Source organism: Staurois parvus, unplaced genomic scaffold, assembly GCF_062004578.1.
Source record: "Staurois parvus isolate SC_StPar_1 unplaced genomic scaffold, SC_StPar_1.0 ptg000148l, whole genome shotgun sequence".
NCBI classification, from domain to species: Eukaryota; Metazoa; Chordata; class Amphibia; order Anura; family Ranidae; genus Staurois; species Staurois parvus.
Genome location: NW_028317944.1, coordinates 235,787 through 256,192, shown reverse-complemented (window position 1 = coordinate 256,192; position 20,406 = coordinate 235,787). Strand labels below are relative to the sequence as shown.

The 20,406-nt window shown below is 42.3% G+C and overlaps 1 protein-coding gene across 1 annotated transcript in view; it reads right to left on the bottom strand.

Moving 5' to 3' along the window:
- The window catches only part of LOC149464696 (ATP-binding cassette sub-family A member 13-like), a 594,838-nt gene that overhangs the window by 473,977 nt on the left and 100,455 nt on the right, over positions 1 to 20,406 (bottom strand). The window contains exon 14 of the mRNA XM_089674212.1: positions 10,588 to 10,784. Within this exon, the coding sequence (XP_089530338.1) occupies positions 10,588 to 10,784 (197 nt within the window). The remainder of the gene's footprint in view (positions 1 to 10,587; positions 10,785 to 20,406) is intronic.

Here is a 20,406-nt window from a genome sequence, read left to right as displayed (position 1 = left end):
TATCCGCTTGTAACATCAGGAAATTGGTGATGGCCTTTCGCTGCTCGTAAAGGTGGTCTAACATGTGTAGGGTTGAATTCCACCTTGTTGCAACGTCGCAGATCAGGCGATGATGTGGAATTCCGTTCTGCCGCTGCAGCTCAATGAGGGTGTGCTTTGCGGTGTAGGAATGGCTGAAATACATGCAAAGTTTACGTGACATTTTAAGGATGTCTTGCAGTGGGATGGTGGATTTTAGGAACCGCTTGACAACCAGATTGAACACGTGAGCCATGCATGGCGCATGGCACAACCTTCCTTGACGCAGAGCAGACACCATGTTCTTTCCGTTGTCGGTCAACATGGTTCCGATTTTCAGTTTGCGCGGAGACAGCCATCTGTTGATTTCTCTGTTCATTACACTGAGAAGTTCCTCCCCTGTGTGACTACGTTCGCCAAGGCATACCAGGTGCAGAACAGCGTGACACCGTTGCGCCCTGCACATGTGATATGCCGGTCGGGTAATGGGACTTGGCACGGGGGAGGCGGCTGAGGACACGGCGGAAGAAGAGGTGGTAGAGGCGGACATCTTTTGTGGACCAAGGACGTGCAAACGTGGAGGCAAAAGCGGCGTGACCTGTCCAAGTTGCTGGTGCGGCTGTGACGGCACCACGTTCACCCAGTGGGCCGTAAATGACATGTACTGTCCCTGACCGTAGTTACAGCTCCACACGTCGGCGCTGCCGTGCACTTTGGCAGAGACCGACATGCTCAAAGACTGGCCCACCATCTCTTCTACATGTGAATGCAGGGCTGGCACTGCCTTTTTGGCGAAGAAATGACGGCTTGGCACTCTCCACCGCGGCGCGGCACAAGCCATCATTTCTCGGAAAGGTGCTGAGTCCACCACTTGGAAAGGGAGGGACTGCAGCACCAGCAACTTGGACAGGAGGACGTTCAGCTTTTGCACCGTCGGGTGCGTGCTCGCAAACTGTTGTCTCTTGGAAACGGATTCCAAGAAAGACTGCTGACGGAATCCGTGAAGAGGAGTAGCAGGAGAAGGAGCATCTGAACGAGCGGAAGATGCCAACGAGCGACAACTCCCCTCAGCAGAGGTGTTGGAGCCTTGACCGGCTGATGGAGGGCGATTGACGTCGGGTGACGGAGCAAGTAACGGAGCGGGTGATGGAGCGGGGGCTGGGGCGGGCAGAACCGCCGTATCTTTATCACAGTTTTCCCAGGCCACCAAATGGCGACGCTGCATATGCTGCCGCAACGCTGTAGTCCCAACATGGGCCCCCTGGCCACGCTTGACTTTCTGGCCACATAGTCGACATACGGCTACGTTTACTTCCTCGGGCGGCTTGACGAAAAATTGCCACACCGCCGAGTAGGAAACTTTGCCCCCGATACTCCTCACTGGCTGACTGCTGCTTCCTCCGTGCACACTGGCACCACTACTGGCCGTGGTGGTAGGCTGCAGTGGAGCTGGTGCTCTACTCCGTGGCCGTTTGGCTCCACTGACACTGCTGCGACCCTGCTGCCTCCTGGGCAACCCACCGACTGTTTCGCTCGCTGCCAAGCTGCCACCCTCTTCTCCTGATGATGCGGAAGAAATTGCCTGATGACGACGAGGCTGCCAAGTGCGATCAACCTCCTCATCATCAAGTAGGGTCTCCGCCTCACTACTAGCCCCCTCGGCTGCGTCTGGGTCAGGAGACAGACCTGTCTCTAGACCGGCTACCGAGCCACTCTCCTCGCCACTACTTCTTCGCCTGGCTGCTGAAAAGGCGGATGTCTCCCCCCGTTCCTGACCGCCCTCTGTTAGCTCTTCCTCACTGTACAGTGGGGCTGAGCCCACAGCATGCGATACTTCGCTTGGTGAGGGAACACCAAAGGACAGGGGCAGGTAGAGGACACGTGATTTCAGTGGGCTTGGTCCCGGGCAATGCCAACTAACGGTTGTGTCTGACGTACCCACCAACCATGGGCTGTAGGTGTCAGAGGTGACCTGGGAAGAGGAAGACGACCGAGCCAACCAATCGATGACGGCAGGGTTGTCGGTGGAGACACGACCGCTGGATGACACCGGGAGCACTGGCCTCTGGCTGCGAATAGTGCTGCCTCGACCCCTTCCTCTGCTGCCACGTCTGCTCGCTCCTAAAACATTGCCTCCTCTGCCACTCCTCTGCATGTTGTCTGACATACTCTTTAATTCAACGATTCTGTGTCCCTGAGTAACAATTCTGTGTCTGTCCCTGAGTAACAATTCTGTGGCCCTAAGTAACGGTTCTGTGGCCCTCAGTAACAATTCTGTGTCCCTCAGTAACAATTCTGTGTCTGTCCCTGAGTAACAATTATGTGGCCCTAAGTAACGGTTCTGAGGCCCTCAGTAACAATTCTGTGTCCCTGATTAACGTTTATGTGGCCCTAAGTAACGGTTCTGTGGCCCTCAGTAACAATTCTGTGTCCCTGAGTAACAATTCTGTGGCCCTAAGTAACAGTTCTGTGGCCCTCAGTAACAATTCTGTGTCCCTGAGTAACAATTCTGTGGCCCTAAGTAACGGTTCTGTGGCCCTCAGTAACAATTCTGTGTCCCTGAGTAACAATTCTGTGTCTGTCCGAGTAACAATTCTGTGGCCCTAAGTAACAGTTCTGTGGCCCTCAGTAAAAATTCTGTGTCCCTGAGTAACAATTCTGTGGCCCTAAGTAACAGTTCTGTGGCCCTCAGTAACAATTCTGTGTCCCTGAGTAACAATTCTGTGGCCCTAAGTAACGGTTCTGTGGCCCTCAGTAACAATTCTGTGTCCCTGAGTAACAATTCTGTGTCTGTCCGAGTAACAATTCTGTGGCCCTAAGTAACAGTTCTGTGGCCCTCAGTAACAATTCTGTGGCCCTAAGTAACAATTCTGTGGCCCTAAGTAACAATTCTGTGGCCCTAAGTAACGGTTCTGTGGCCCTCAGTAACAATTCTGTGTCCCTAAGTAACAATTCTGTGGCCCTATGTAACGGTTCTGTGGCCCTCAGTAACAATTCTGTGTCCCTCAGTAACAATTCTGTGTCCCTCAGTAACAATTCTGTGTCTGTCCCTGATTAACGTTTCCGTGGCCCTAAGTAACGGTTCTGTGGCCCTCAGTAACAATTCTGTGTCCCTGATTAACGTTTCTGTGGCCCTAAGTAACGGTTCTGTGGCCCTCAGTAACAATTCTGTGTCCCTCAAGAAACAATTCTGTGTCTGTCCGTGAGTAACAATTCTGTGGCCCTAAGTAACGGTTCTGTGGCCCTCAGTAACAATTCTGTGTCCCTGATTAACGTTTATGTGGCCCTAAGTAACGGTTCTGTGGCCCTCAGTAACAATTCTGTGTCCCTGATTAACGTTTCTGTGGCCCTAAGTAACGGTTCTGTGGCCCTCAGTAACAATTCTGTGTCCCTCAGTAACAATTCTGTGTCCCTCAGTAACAATTCTGTGTCCCTCAGTAACAATTCTGTGTCCCTCAGTAACAATTCTGTGTCCCTCAGTAACAATTCTGTGTCTGTCCCTGAGTAACAATTCTGTGGCCCTAAGTAACGGTTCTGTGGCCCTCAGTAACAATTCTGTGTCCCTGATTAACTTTTATGTGGCCCTAAGTAACGGGTTCTGTGGCCCTCAGTAACAATTCTGTGTCCTTGATTAACGTTTCTGTGGCCCTCAGTAACAATTCTGTGTCCCTCAGTAACAATTCTGTGTCTGTCCCTGAGTAACAATTCTGTGGCCCTAAGTAACGGTTCTGTGGCCCTCAGTAACAATTCTGTGTCCCTGAGTAACAATTCTGTGGCCCTAAGTAACGGTTGTGGCCCTCAGTAACAATTCTGTGTCCCTCAGTAACAATTCTGTGTCTGTCCCTGAGTAACAATTCTGTGGCCCTAAGTAACGGTTATGTGGCCCTCAGTAACAATTCTGTGTCCCTGAGTAACGTTTCTGTGGCCCTAAGTAACGGTTCTGTGGCCCTCAGTAACAATTCTGTGTCCCTGAGTAACAATTCTGTGGCCCTAAGTAACGGTTGTGGCCCTCAGTAACAATTCTGTGTCCCTCAGTAACAATTCTGTGTTTGTCCCTGAGTAACAATTCTGTGGCCCTAAGTAACGGTTATGTGGCCCTCAGTAACAATTCTGTGTCCCTGAGTAACGTTTCTGTGGCCCTAAGTAACGGTTCTGTGGCCCTCAGTAACAATTCTGTGTCCCTGAGTAACAATTCTGTGTCTGTCCCTGAGTAACAATTCTGTGGCCCTAAGTATTGGTTCTGTGGCCCTCAGTAACAATTCTGTGTCCCTGAGTAACAATTCTGTGTCTGTCCGAGTAACAATTCTGTGGCCCTAAGTAACAGTTCTGTGGCCCTCAGTAACAATTCTGTGTCCCTGATTAACTTTTATGTGGCCCTAAGTAACGGTTCTGTGGCCCTCAGTAACAATTCTGTGTCCCTGATTAACGTTTCTGTGGCCCTCAGTAACAATTCTGTGTCCCTCAGTAACAATTCTGTGTCTGTCCCTGAGTAACAATTCTGTGGCCCTAAGTAACGGTTCTGTGGCCCTCAGTAACAATTCTGTGTCCCTGAGTAACAATTCTGTGGCCCTAAGTAACGGTTCTGTGGCCCTCAGTAACAATTCTGTGTCCCTGAGTAACAATTCTGTGTCTGTCCCTGAGTAACAATTCTGTGGCCCTAAGTAACGGTTCTGTGGCCCTCAGTAGCAATTCTGTGTCCCTGAGTAACGTTTCTGTGGCCCTAAGTAACAATTCTGTGGCCCTCAGTAACAATTCTGTGTCTGTCCCTGAGTAACAATTCTGTGGCCCTAACTAACGTTTCTGTGACCCTAAGTAACAATTCTCTGGCACTCAGTAACAATTCTGTCTGTCCCTGAGTAACAATTCTGTGGCCCTAACTAACGTTTCTTTGGCCCTAAGTAACGATTCTGTGGCCCTCATTAACAATTCTGTGTCCCTGAGTAATGCTTCTCTGTCCCTAAGTAACGTTTCTCTGTCCCCAAGTAACGTTTCTGTGGCCCTAACTCTGTCCCTAATACAGAGCGGTCTGCCTCTCTTGAATGACTGGAGGCAAATGAAGAATTCTAAAATGGCCGCTATTTATAGCTCGACCATTACACAGTGCTGGCTGCCTGGCTGCTGATTGGCTAATGCGATCACATGTCATTAAGGAATGCATTATGGGTCAGCGCGCCTTGTCTGCGCGCCTTCCCAGACATCCCCGCTCCGTCGCCGCACATGTCCGCCGCCATTTTAGGAAAAATTTTGATTCGCGCGTCCGAAGTAGGCTATTTTTCCAATATTCGACTCGAATTCCACTTCGCCTACTTCGATTCGCTCATCTCTAATCATGATAATCACTCACAGTACAGGTGCTGTGATTCAAAGCACTTGTACTATGTGAGTGTGGCTGTCATCATGATAATAATTATGATCATTGGGCAGCTCCAATATAACTGAAAATAGGCATAGGGAAATGTGTGTGCTGTCATGTGGTGAGATAACTACCTTTCCTGTGACTTCTGCCTCTGTGTCTCCACTGCTGGGTTGGCTGCTGAGTGGACCTGCAAATTGATCACTTCTAGTTCCCATCAGCTGCACCCATCATGACAGTGCTCTTCTTCTGCCTGAATACCTCAGCACTTACTTGCTAAAAGAGTCAGGCAGTGTGAAAAGCAAGCCGAATGATGAATCACTCCGCCAGGCCAGCAGAGGAGACTTTCTCCATGATTTCATCATAGGAGAGTGTATAAGTCCACCTGAAAATGAAAAAAAGTCCCCGGAAATCTATAGTGTCCCAGCCGGCTCCAGTCTCCAGTCAGATGTGAACAGATGCCACCCTATCTCAGTTCAGCAGGTAGAATGATTGCCTCTGGTGGCGGGGAACAGTATGTTATTATGTAAAATAGAATGTTTTACTGTTTGTGTTAGACCATTACTAAGCGTGGTTGGTAAAAAAATAACAAAATCAAAAATTATTTGTATTAGATTCACTTTTTTGGGAAGATAATTGATTGCTCATTTTTACTCAAAAATGCAATTAACAAACAAAAAACAAGCTGTGAATCACATTCCTATATAATTAAATTTCTGTCGTCTTTGTTCACTAACAGACACTAAAACTAATTCTACAGAGCAAATTTCAGGCTATATATGTCATAGTAGGTTGTTAGATGTCCCTGAGACACAAACACTGGCCATAGATGGGTAGTTCTCTTTTATTTAGGCAGCTAGCTTCCTCCTTTCTCAGATTCCCCTACACAAACAAGGTGGATGGAGGAATCCCCCCCATGGCTGCCGATAAAGCAGTATCACCTGGCCTCCTGTAGGGGGCCCGGGCCCTGTCACCTAGTGGGGGGCCCGGGCCCCGTCACCTAGTGGGGGGCCCAACCGACAGTTTCAGACTTCAGGATGTCACTGTGTACAATCAGTGTATGTACACTGGCTGTACGCAGTGACGTCCTGAAGTCTGAAACTGTCAGTCGGGCCCTACCCACTAGGTGATGGGGCCCGGCCCCCTGCAGGAGGCCAGGTTAATACCCCCTTATCGGTGGCCATGGGGGGATTCCTAAAAAAAAGAAAAAGTATTTTTGCAATGTTGTTCCCCCACCAAGGTTAAATGTCTAAATCAGTCAGAAATTCATATTTACAACTCTATGAAACTATATACTCTGTGAATCTATCTATCTATCTATCTATCTATCTATCTATCTATCTATCGGGTATAAATCTAATGACTGGTACTTTTAAAAGGGATATTAAAGGATAAATTAACTTTTTAAAAAATAAATAATAGATGCCCATTTTTCACAGGAACTTGGAAAGCATTGCACCAGCGATCAGCAGATCACTGGTGCCATGCAAGACTCCTGCAAACCTGTCAGTGTATCTGTATGCTTGTACATCCTGTATGAGCAAGCAGGTACAGACTGACAGGGAGACTCAATGAACTATCACAGCGCTCAACAGCGCCATGGTAGGTAATTGAGAACTACAAGCCGACAGCCGCAAAGGTTGTCGGGACTTGTAGAACATTCATTGACAGAACTCTGTGAATGAATGGCATGGCCATGTGGGCGGAGCCCTGCACGGCTATGCAGTTTTCAAAAAGTGAAAAAGGACCTCCCCCGTACTGCTGTCACAGGGAGAGAGGACAGCGGGCAGTGGCTGCAGCAATAGGAACACATTACATGTTCGACCCTAAAAACAGGTGAAACATGTAACATGTTCCCAAAGGTGAACGTATCCTTTAAAGACAGCATAAAGATTTTTTTTAAAACCCATTTACATGATCAAATTTTGTTAAAGAGGTTTTTATTTTTTTAACCTCCCTAGCGGTATACCCGAGTATAGCTCGGGGTAAAATGTCAGTACCAAAAGTGGTAACCCCGAGCTACAATCAGGTTTACCATGCGGCGTTGCTCAGGGATTCCCTGCAGCACTTACCTTGTCCTTCGCTCCCACGATGTGTCCCCTGCAGCTTCCCCGGCCATCTCCTCCGGCCGATGCCGGCAGCCGGCTTCCGTGTTCCGGTCCCTGTGACATTGAGATGTACGCGCCGGAACGCGGCGGCAAATTTGAAATTTTTAAAAAATTTCCTTTTTTTTAAAATGATTATTACATAGTAAAACATTGCTGTTTCAACCCATTTCACATACATTTTGTCCCGAGTGCTTTGTCCTGTCCCCTGCCTGCATTTTTACTGTTCTTTCTGCCTGGAAACTTAGAAAAATCCATGGCGTCCAAAAAGCGTCCCTTTACATCAAAAGTGGTTTTAGTCCGGCTAGAGAACAGCGATAGTAAATGATTCGTGGGGGAAATTCGTCATCAGACACTGAAAACGATTTTGCGACTTTGCTCAGCGATGTGCGAATTTGCCTCTGTATTTCAAATTTCAGTGTTTTTGGTTTGATTATATTATTGAATTAAATGTAATATTATATTATTATTTTTTATGATTATTTATTAAATTATAATTTATGATTTCGAGTTTCAAATTTTTATCATATCCGGGATGTTTACTAGACTCTTGTTCGGACAGATTTCAGTGAGTTATTCCTAAAAATTACAGCCTACAATAAAAAAACTACATATTTCCATGCAAAAAAATGGTACCGCTTTCAGCACAAAAAAAATCAGAAATAATCATACTGCCGAGGAGGTTAAATAACTAAAAACACATTTTTATTTTTATAGCCTAGAGTTAAAACAGATTTAATATGGATTTTTACTATATGACTTGTTGCATAAGTTAATTCACCAGAATTAGCTAGCACTGCTTTTGGCTACAGCTAGAAAATAAATAGTTTGCCAGCTTTCCACATCTAAATCCTGCAACGTTTGTACCTTTCTATTTGCAAAATTGCAATAGTTCAGTCGGGTATGATGTGGACTATTGGCAAACATTCTGGCAATAGTTCACAGAAAACAAGGCAATATGAGAACAAACAAGGGGAGAGGAGGAGGAGATAAATGATGTAAATGTTTCCCTTATGAGACCTTTCATAGCTACTGTCCTGGAAGTACAGCATTGGCTGTAGTATCCATTGTATTAAAAATAAGAAATTATTTTGGTGTGGTAGTGGATAGCTGCCTTTAGTCCGAGTTATTCTCAGTGTTATATTTATGTTTTGTTATTTAAGTGCCATTGATAGCCCCTGTGTGGGCGATCCCGTTGGTGTTAGAGCACTGATTTCTTTAATTTTCTACTTCTTTTATGTGCAATTGATAGCCCCTGCGTGGGCGTGATTTGTTGCTCCTGTGTTAATTGTTATTAATTAATAAAAACCATTGAAATACAAAAATAAGGAATTATACAGTAAATCTGAAAACTTATACTGTATGTCAAGAAGTTCCACTATACACAAATAGGTCAGTGGTGTAAGAGAGATGTGAACACTTATAAGTATACTTAGAAAATATTTTATTTAATTGATATTCAATTTTTTTTATAAAGTGGGGAAGGGTATAGCCTCTGTTTGATTGTTGCCATCTGTGACCCTACTGGGGAGATTTCATCACTTCCTGTCAGGATGAGAAGAAATCAAAAATCTCTTTAAAGAGAACACAAAGACATAAAAAAAATATTTGGTATTTAGAAATTGTTTGAACTTGCTTTTATTTTTTAATGTTTTTCTGTTTTAGGTACAACTTTACCTCCCTTTTATGGGCATTACAGTGTTTAAAAAAGTTTCTTAGTTGGCTTGCCAAGGATGTCTGCACATTTAAAAGAATGCCAAGGGTTCAGTGTTATCTTTATTGTAAATTTGTAGTATACTGATATTAATGATGATTATAATTTATTTTGAGAATTTGCAGAACATCCACTCCCTTACAGTTAGAGCTACTTTTAAATAAGTATACTGGTATGGACCATCTTATTACTTCCAAAAACTGAAGTGGGTATGTATGACATTTGCTAAAATCTTTGAAATGTGTAGTATACTGTATGTAAGATATTTTGGCAAGCGCTATGCGGCATCAAAAGAAGGTGTGTACAATCTAAATGTTTGCGCATTTTAGTCAGACATGGAGCTGAATTCATATTAGTTTAGTTATAGGTTGAATATAAAGTTGGATAAACCAACATATCTCTAGTTACCTGCAACCAAATGACAATATATATAATGCAAAAATGAAATATTACAGTACATAGTTAACCATTTATTATGGCTTATAGCAAATAGTCTAAAAAATTGTAGTACAGAATTTGAGACTTGTGCATATATTTTAACCAGTTTCAGGCTGTTCATTAGGTGCTAATATATTGTTGCACTAATGTGTCTGCAATCTGAGGCATGAATCCTCTACAAAATATCTACAGAACCCTCAACAGGATAAATTAAAAACACAACTGTTTCCAAGTCAGTGATTGTCTTGGCAGCAAAATGAAAGATGTTATTTTTTTACCTGAAGTATGCAACATGCATTCCATTAGACCTAAGAATTTATTTTTACAGGTAAAAATCATGTATAATAGATGCACAATAAAAAAAAAATTAGATAGCATATACATATTGTGACAGTAGGCAGGTGAAATCACCTGGTTGCGAGATTCAGGGTTTATGGGGATTTGTACCACTAGAGGAAAGTGCTGAGTCCTTCAGCACTGATATAATGAGCCCAGCTGAAGGTAGTGGGCTCATTAACACTTGTATAAAGCTTCCCAGAGTGCTTAGGGAGTGGCTCCACCCTGGAACCAGATCTGTGCCTGAACTGTCTGGGGAGCTGACCTGTTACCTGTGTGCAGAGAGACCAAAGCCTGTGTGGCTAGCCTCCAAGTACTAGCAACTAGGTATAGCAGCAGGCTGTACCTAGTGGGTAGCTAGGGAGAAGCTGTTGTTGCAGTAAGTAGCCAAGTTGGCCAGGATTTATTTTGATGTTTCTTTTTGTTTATCTTTTTTCTGTAAATATTGTAAATAAATTGCACCTGTTTGTTTTCACCTCCACTATTGTTGTGCTGTGCCTATTTTTTTTGTGTTGTGCACCCATCCAGGGGGTCACACACACCCGCTGCCGAGCTAACCTTGTTACAATATACTGTATGTATAGAAGTAAACTAAAACATATAATCAAACTGACAAAAATTACCTTTTCTGTGCTTTTGCAAAACATCCCAAATGCAGCGCTGTGAACAGGGGTCCACACCACTTGTAGGTTCATCTAGAACAACTGTTTTTCCACCACCAATAAATGCAGAAGCTACGGAAAGCCTCCTTTTCATACCTCCAGATAATGAACAAGTCAGTTTCTTCTGGTGCTCTGATAACCCAACCTCTTGCAATGCTCTGTAGAAAAGGAATAGAACTGTCATATCATAATAATTGAACCTTTAAAAAAACATAATTATCATTGTCCATAGGGTAAAATTAGATTGTAAAAGTAAATGTTTGCATAGGGTGCTTTTAGGGGGTAGAAAAGCTCCCCAAAAAAGAGAGGTTTTGGCACCTACAATTAGTTACTGCAAAATATTTATTCATGTGGAAAAATTAAACTTTAGAACATATTACAGATGTCAGTTTCTATCTTGGCATTCCTGCAATCTCACCCCCACCCCCATTGTGTTTATTGCATGAATCACTTCTAATCGCACTGCATATGTGGGGCTTCTGTAAGGGTCCTGGCACGGAATTCTGAAGATTAGAGATTTATCTCTCTGCACATCAGCCCTCTCCAGTTACAGCCATTTGAGTCATCCTATTGCCGGCTTCCTGAACCAAACTGCATGGGATTCTGTGAATTCCTTTCTAGATGATTGCATTATATAGTGTTTCTGAGCATTTATACAAATTGAGCATACTTTGGTTTATACATTGGCTGAATAATAATAAGATCTAGAAAAGCTACAATTTCTGGGGAAATTCTGTGAAGTGTTCTTGCCTCCACCAGTAGTCTACAACTGGAGTGGGCGGAGTAACTGTTGTGTGGTTGGAGTGGCTGGAGTAACTGTGAAAAGGTTGGACTGGGCAGAGTAACTGTATGGAGTGGGCAGAGTAACTGTGTGGAGTGTTTGGAGTGAGTAAAGATAGTAAACATTACACTAACCAATTGATTGATCAAATTTAGAAATCATGTCCTGATTTTTCAGCTCGCACTCTAGCTTTTGTCACTGTGTTACCTGCTCGCACACCTGGGTTCCTATGGCCACTCACTCTACAGCAAGGGCAGAGAAGAGCGGTTAAAAACAAACTGCTCCAACTTGCTCACTTCACTGGCGGTTGCCATCTTCAAACGGTTGTAGTTTATAAATCCCACAGCGAACAGCTTTATATTGTGAGAATCAGAAGACCCAGACCTACATTTTGATGTATAGTATGTCTCTGAAATATTAAAAATTAAGGCACAGTCACAGTTTAGAAATTGCCCTTCAAATTTGAGGTGGCTAGAGTGGAGTTTCAATGAATGTCAATGGGCGGCGTGAGTTGCAAACAAATGGTCATATTGTGAAAACTATCAGGACTATGGCTTAGCCGTGGACATTTGTAGTGGCAGCAGGGATAGCTGAACGTTTTGATATAAGATTTGTGTAGGTGGGCTTAAAAATGAGGGAGTGATGGCAGTTTAGAAATCATGTCCTGATTTTTCAGCTCACACTCTAGCTTTTGTCAGCTCCCACTCTAGTTTTGAACATTCCGCCATTCATTCCTATGGGACCAATTTCACCACAAAAACGCCGAAATTTCGTGAACCATTCAGCGAAACATTCCACAAAGTAATAGCACACCAATCGGGAACAATCCACACGTTTCGGTATATTACTGTCTATGTAGTGTAAAAACTGTGGGAGGAGTTAGGGTGGTAAATTTGGCTATAATAATAAGAATATATATGTGAGATAACAGGAAGTGGTTGCCATGCAAGAACACTTAATAAGAATAAATACAGAAATAAAAAACTTTCTTTAAAAAAGATTCACATTAAGTTGATCTCTCCCACTACCAAGGTTGTTGTTCTGGATTGTTGTATATCAAATAACAATTCAAGATGTAATTTTTATACTGAAATCAATACCTAAATAACACTGTTCATGTTTCAGCAAAGAAAAGACAGACTGGATCACACTGTAACAATTACAAGATTCCTATATACATAGGTGCCTAAGGGCCATATCCAGTCTGTTGCAGTGCATTAACAAATGCACCATAACGTGTTATGTCATGCTTTAACTTTCTTCTTTGCTAAGGCAGCCAATTAATTTCAATGGGCTGCCAATGCACCAAAGTTTAGGCCTGCACTGAATTTGATCACAGTGTATAAAAATACACTGTAGTGTGTTACCAAGTGCTGTGGTGCACTGCAATACAGGATCATTAGGGAGGAGGGAAGGAGTGAGAAAAGCAGCATAGAGAGGATGGGAAGAGGGGGAAGGGCGCTGGGATTGCCTGTGCTAGATTGAAGCAGTAAGAATATTTGGTATGTACAGTTTCAAGAAAAAGCATGTGAACCCCTTGGGATTTCGTGGAGTTTTGCATGAATTGGGCATAAAATGTGCTCTGAACGTCATCTAAGTCACAACAATAGAAGAACAGTCTGCTGAACATAATACTACACAAACATTAGATGTTGCCATGGTTTAATTGCACATAACATGTAAACATTCACAGTGCAGGGAGGAAAAAGTATGTGAGGCGCTAGCTTAATGACTTCTCCCAGAGCTAACTGGAGCCAGAAGTGAGCCAACCTTGGCTCCAATCAGTGTGATGATATTGGATGTGTTGCTGACAGCTGTCCTGCCCTTAAAAAACACACACCTGTTTTGGGTTTACTGGTTTCAAGAAGCACTGTCTAATGTGAACCATGCCTCGCAGAAAAGAGCTCTCAGAAGACCTACGATCAAGAATTGTTGACTTGCATGAAGCTTGAAAGGGTTACAAAAGTATCTCCAAAAAAATTTTTTTTTTTTGGCAAAATTTTGCTACCACTTTAATATGGGGCACTGACACCAAATATGTCCCCCTGTAACAATGCCAACATATATTGGTGACTTTGGGGCAGTATTTATGTACCACAGAATGTGTTCTATACCATTGAGCTTTCAGCTTAAAGCCGCATTCGTTAATGTTCACATTCAGAGAGGCTTTGTAAGTCATCATGTGGATCCCATCCCAATCCTCATCAGAAAGTGGATCCCCCCAAGTCTTGTTTCCATTTTGAATGTGCCTCAGGACCACATGAGGGTTGAGGTAGAAACAAAGGCAGGTAAGTGGAAGAGATCATATGGGTTTGGATGGATTTGATGTGTATACAGATTCAAAGGCAGTGCGAGATCTGGCATACAGATTTCCCTTCTGGAGAACATTTAGGAAGTGTCTAAATTGGAAGTAGGCCCAGAAGGGCATTGGGAAACTTGGAGGATAAAGTAGGCACTGCCATGCAATCCAAAAAAAAACACCCTCTGTGTGAAAAAGTGGTCAGCCCTCATTGTGGATTTGGGCCAAGAGTGCTTCCATTCAGGCCGGGGAGGTAGTCAGGGTTAAATCAAAGGGGGGTAAGTGGCCCCTTCACTGAGGAAACAGAGTATGTTTTGCAATCTAGATGAAAAATTTGAACTTTCAGGCCTATAAGAGGGTGAATTTTAGGCCGACGGTGGGAATTGAAGGAAGCCAAGGGAGAGCATCCAAAGGTACAGTTGAAAACAGCTGTTCGGCCGTTACCCAGGGCTTCACTTGTTTGTGAACTGACCAGCCGACCACTCTTACCAAATGACAGGCCCAGTAGCACTGCTTGAAATCCGTAAAAATAATAGTATTTTATATCCCATAGGCTGGCATAAATGTGTGTATAAGGTGGTTTTATCTAACATAATTACATGCTCCTAAAATATCATCTTGGGTTTAAAACCACAAAGTAAACATAAAACTATATGTAAGTACGTTACACGGTTTTTTTTTTTTTTGCACGGGCAATTATTATAAAATTCTGAACATTAAGGGAGTTATACTAAAACTTGAGCACATACAAACTGGGGCAGCTGTGCATTGCAACCACTTCTAACTTCAGTTTGTTCAATTAAGCTTTGACAATAAAACCTAGAATCAGGGGCGGACTGACAACTCATGGGGCCCCTAGGCAATAGGGGATCATGGGGCCCCTGTGTCCTTGCCCAAACTCAAAAAAGCCTATGAAAAAGGTACCAGGGGCATCTCATGGGGCCCCCTACTGACCCCGGGCCCTCGGGCAGTGCCCGAGTTTCCAAATGGTCAGTCCGCCCCTGCCTAGAATCTGACTGGTTACTATGCACAGCTTCACCAGATTCTGTGTGTTCCAGTTTTAATAAATCTCCATATTGTGTCTTTCTAGCTTTAACAATAAGAAAAAAAAGCATACAGTATATAAAATGTATAAAACTGAAGAAACACTTATCATTTCAGAATTACAAAAGAATACAATAAAAGCTGCTAGAGAAAAAACAAGCTGTCAAAAATTCAGACAAAATGGCAGGTTTCAAAAGCAAGTTAGACATATGCTGAAGCTTTAAATATATTAATAGTAAAAGACAAGGTCTTTACACACAGGTCCACTGAAAATGAGAACACAAAATTGGTCACTGGGGACAAAGAGAAAGCACACCTTTTAAATATCTTCTTTAGCCCTGTGCATACAAAGGAAAGTGCTGAGCCGATTGCTGAAGTTATTCTTAAACCATTGTTACTAATTTTTAGAGACTTATTAGTGTCTGGATTCATTCAATGGACTGGGATAAAAGCAAATATATTTAAAAAAGAACCTAGGCTTATTAACAGTATTCAATGCAATTCTGCATCTTCCAAGATAATGTATTTTCTTTATTTAAAGACATAGTTCAACAATCCACATTAATAGTGTAAAATAAATTTGTACGTTCTGTATCAAATTGTAATTATTTTGCATGCTTTGCCTATGTATTGTACACTGCACTCATTTTGTGTGTCCTGTAGCTCTGTGTAGATTTATGTTTTTTTTGCGCTATAAACAAAAAAAAGACCAAAAATTTGGAAAAAGAAACAATATTTTCTAATTTTTGTCATAAAAAATATCCAATAAACTCAAATTTCATCATACATTTAGGTCAAAATGTATTTTGCTACATGTCTTTAGTAAAAAAAAATCCCAATAACTGCACATTCATTGGTTTGCGTGAAAGTTATAGTGTTTAAAAACTATGGTATAGATCAGGGGTCTCCAAACTTTCTAAACAAAGGGTCAGTTTACTGTCCTTCAGACATTAGGGGGGCTGGACTGTGGCTATTGGAAGTAGAAATTGCCCTGACATCAGTAGGAGTAAACAACAAGCAATTGAGCCCCCTCTTTGGTGTCATTGGGTGGGAAGAAACATGCCCCATCATTGGTGTAATTGGGAGAAATTGTGCCCCTTCATTGGAGTCATTGGGAGGAACTGTGCCCCTTCTTTAGTGTCATTGAGAGGAATTGTGCCCCTTTGTTGGTTTTAGCAAAGGGAATTATGCCCCATTGTTGGTGTCCGAGGATGAAATATTGCCCCGAGAACCAGATAAAAACAAGCAAAGGGCCACATCCGGCCCCCAGGCCACAGTTTGGAGACCACTGGTATAAATATTGGAATTTACGCCATTTTTTTGCTACACGGCGCTGCGCTAGTATAACTGACAATTGTGCGGTCATGCAGTACCGTACATAAATTAGATTTATGGGTTTTTTCACACAAATAGAGCTTCCTTTTGGTGGTATTTGATCACCTCTGGGGGTTTTTTGCGCTATAAACAAAAAAAGACCAAACATTTTTGAAAAAAACAATATTTTCCCATTTCTGTCATAAAAAATATCCAGCAAACTCAAATTTCATCATAAATTTAGGCCAAAATGTATTTTGCTACATGTCTTTGGTAAAAACAAATCCCAATAACTGCATATTAATTTGAGTGAAAGTTAATGTGCCTTCAATTTATGGTATAGATCAGTCTTTCTAAACCTTTTCAACACAGAGGAACCCTTGAAATAACTTTCCAATTTCAAGGAACCACTGCTAAAAATTACTATATCTATAACTCCTGATACATTAGTAAGATGGTCATTGGGAAGAATGCTCCTTACAGATAGCGAAAAAGATCAATGATGTCAGTGGGAACTTATCTGAGAGGTAAATATTATTCATTGCTCAAGGAACCCCTAGCAACCTCTGGAGGAACCCTGGTTGAGAACCTCTGGTATAGATACTGGAATTTACACAGCTTTTACTTTCTGACTGCCCATCACATTTCTTGAGGTGCTAAAATGTCAGGGCAGTACAAACACCCCCAAATGACCCCTTTTCGGAAAGTAGATACCCTAAGCTATCTGCTGAGAGGCTTGTTGAGTACATGGAAGATTTATTTTTTTCCCACAAGTTTTTGGAAAATGGACCAGACCAGGTCTGATGAAAAAGCTGATTGCTTTGAAACGCGTCATTGCCCCTTCCTTAAGCCCAGAGGCCATCTTGGCTGTGTTCCAGGCTGGCTTTCCTATGTGACCTAACCCATGCTGGTTGGAGAGGCCAGGCACACCTGCCAAGAGATCCAGCTCCTTCTTGCACCACGACTCCCTGGATATCCATCTGCCCTCTTCGCTCCTCCCTTGGGACCCATCAAGGAGTACCAGCTATCACGGCAACCTTGGCCCCTGGAACCCCAGCCATCCAGATGACGTCCTCCTATTTATTATTGATGCGTGATATACATCTACCTCTTGTGAGTTTTTATACTTGTGTGCAATAAACTATGACTTTCTTACTACACTTAGTCTGGAGCACATCTCTCTCCTCTATTTTATAGAGTCCTGTACAAGTCCTGTAGAGTCCTGTACAAGCTCAAAACAGACACCATCTGTAATATAATGCAAGGCAAAGCACAGGCCCACTTAATGAATGCTATTGCCTGCTGTAATGCTGTTTCAAGAGCCGTTTGTAGAGTACTACAAGTCGCTATCCTGAATGGCAACGTCGTGATGTCATCCGCACACTTCTTTGTTTTCAGCTTGTACAGGACTCTGCTGATGAGAGTATACTGCCATCTTGTGTTTAATCAGTACATCACTGGCTCTTCATCATACCTGGTGCAAAATACACCTCCGGAACTTGAGTGTATTTCATATGTTTTAATTGATGAATAAAAGTTTAAAAGGATAAAGCACTATGTCGAGCTCTTTTTATGAGGAATACAGCTGATACAAAGACGCTTATCAGGAGGGAATGATTGTAGATGGATGATAATATATCTAACTATAGCTGCTACCACTCAACTTAGACCAATAAGTGTATGCTCAAAATATATGTGAATAGTGAAGTGCTGTAACAATATAATCAAACGCCGGTGCAATACTACCATACTAAATTAATAATGCCAACATACTAGTGCTCAGTGAAAAATCCAAATTAAATTGATTTTTGAACAATGCAAAGTGAACAATCATTAAATAAAGTGAACATCCAAATGGTGATGGTGATTAATCAAAATTATAACGATAACATCACGTGTTATTTGTATAACCACACACTCATAAATAATAAATAATATATGATGCAGCAAAAATCATCTGTGATATATCAAAGCATAAAGTCCATGCAAGTGTGATTGTGCCCACGTGATCTTCACTCTAGTGAAAAAGAGAAAAGGATCCTCTAATGGCAGCAATGCCTGCTCACCTCCACACCCTGACCAACACAGGGCCAAAAGGCTATAATTCACAATATCAGGTTTTCTCAATCCCGCTCCTCATCAAAGGGACCATGGAATATGATAAAGACTTCTCTCAAGCGCACCTTATCCACTCCACCTCCACTCAAGAAAGTATGCATAGGATACAAAACAAAGATCCTTCCATAGTGCAGTATTTTATTAGTAGAACACAAATAAAACTACTAGTTGCACTCACATGTATTCCCAGCAAAAAATGCCTGTCACCACATCCTATGGGTGCACTGCATGGTAACTGGGTAGAGCAAGATGGCCGCTGCAACCGGAAATGCGTCAACTCGTACCGGAAATATCGTACCGACGCATTGCGTCACGTGCCTTGTGACTGTTCAAAAAAATAGCAGTGTTTGTATTCTTCTTTACAAACTCAAACATTCACTATATAAACTGAAAAACGTTTGAAGATTTTGCTTTCCTTTGAATCACTTAATGAATATTTGGTTGTAGTCGCACTGTTTCTGAGAACTGCTGTACATCTGTGTTGCATGGAGTCACCCAACTTCTGGCACCTGTGAACAGGTACTCCAGCCCAGGATGATTGGACGACATTCCACAGTTCTTCTCTATTTCTTGGTTTTGCCTCAGAAACTGTATTTTTGATGTCACCCCACAAGTTTTCTATTGGATTAAGATCCGGGGATTGGGCTGGCCACTCCATAACGTCAATCTTGTTGGTCTGGAACCAAGATGTTGCACGTTTACTGGTGTGTTTGGGGTCGTTGTCTTGTTGGAACACCCATTTCAAGGGCATTTCCTCTTCAGCATAAGGCAGCATGACCTCTTCAAGTATTCTGATGTATTCAAACTGATCCATGATCCCTGGTATGCGATAAATAGGCCCAACACCGTAGTATGAGAAACATCCCCATATCATGATGCTTGCACCACCATGCTTCACTGTCTTCACAGCGTACTGTGGCTTGAATTCTGTATTTGGGGGTCGTCTGACAAACTGTCTCCGGCCACTAGACCCAAAAAGAACAATCTTACTTTCATCAGTTCACAAAATGTTGCGCCATTTCTCTTTAGGCCAGTCAATGTGCTCTTTGGCAAATTGTAACCTCTTCAGCACACGTCTTTTTCCCAACAGTGGGACTTTGCGGGGACTTCTTGCAGATAGCTTGGCTTCACATAGGCGTCTTCTAATTGTAACAGTCCTCACAGGGAACGTCACACCTTCTTTCATCTTCCTGGAGCTGATTGTTGGCTGAGTCCGCGCCATTTTGGCTATTCTTCTATCCATCCGAATGGTGGTTTTTTGCTTTCTTCCACGTCTTTCAGATTTTGGTTGCCATTTTAAAGCATTTGCGATCATTTTAGCTGAGCAGTCTATGATTTCCTGCACTTCTTTATATGTTTTCCCCTCTCCAATCAACTTTTTAATCAAGGTATGCTGTTCTTCTGAACAGTGTCTGGAGCGACCCATTTTCACCAGAATTTCAGAGAGAAATGCACTGTAACCAGCATGTACAACATTTGCTGCCTTCCTTCCTTAAATAAGGGCAATAATTGCCACCTGTTTTTCAAAGAATGAATGACCTCACTAATAGAACTCCACACTGCTATTATTTTGAACACGCCCCTTTCAATGAGTGATTCAATGACACAGAATCAGCAGCATGCATGTCATGACTGTTGGGTCTGTTGGATTTCTATTACTCTACTACACCTGCTAGTAAATTATTTGCCATGTAGAAATATCATTTCTACCAAAAACAGTGATTGATCAGGTTAGTGATGTCTGACTGCTATTATTTTGAACACAACTGTATATACAGTATATATATATATATATATATATACACACATATTCATATATTTATATTTTTATTTCAATATATTTTTTCTACTATTTTTTCTTCTAATATATATTTATTTCTTCACTTTGTTTTTTGGTTATATAATGGTTTGTACCATTGTTTCATGTAGCGCAGCATTTTTTCCCTTCACATTATGATTGTATAATTTGCCCCACTGAGACATGGGTTATGTGCACTAATGGCTACAGCATTTAATTATAATTTTTTGTTTCTATTTCACCATAGTTAGCACTTGAGTTATTCAATTTATTTTATACATTTTGACCTTATATCTGGCACACTTGCTGGGGAGAAATTATTTGAATGCAAGGCGACCAGAAAAACTAATAAGGGACTCATCATCACAGATGTTTTGCTGGGGAGTAAACAAATCTGCAAATTTGTGGTTAAGATGATTTATGAGG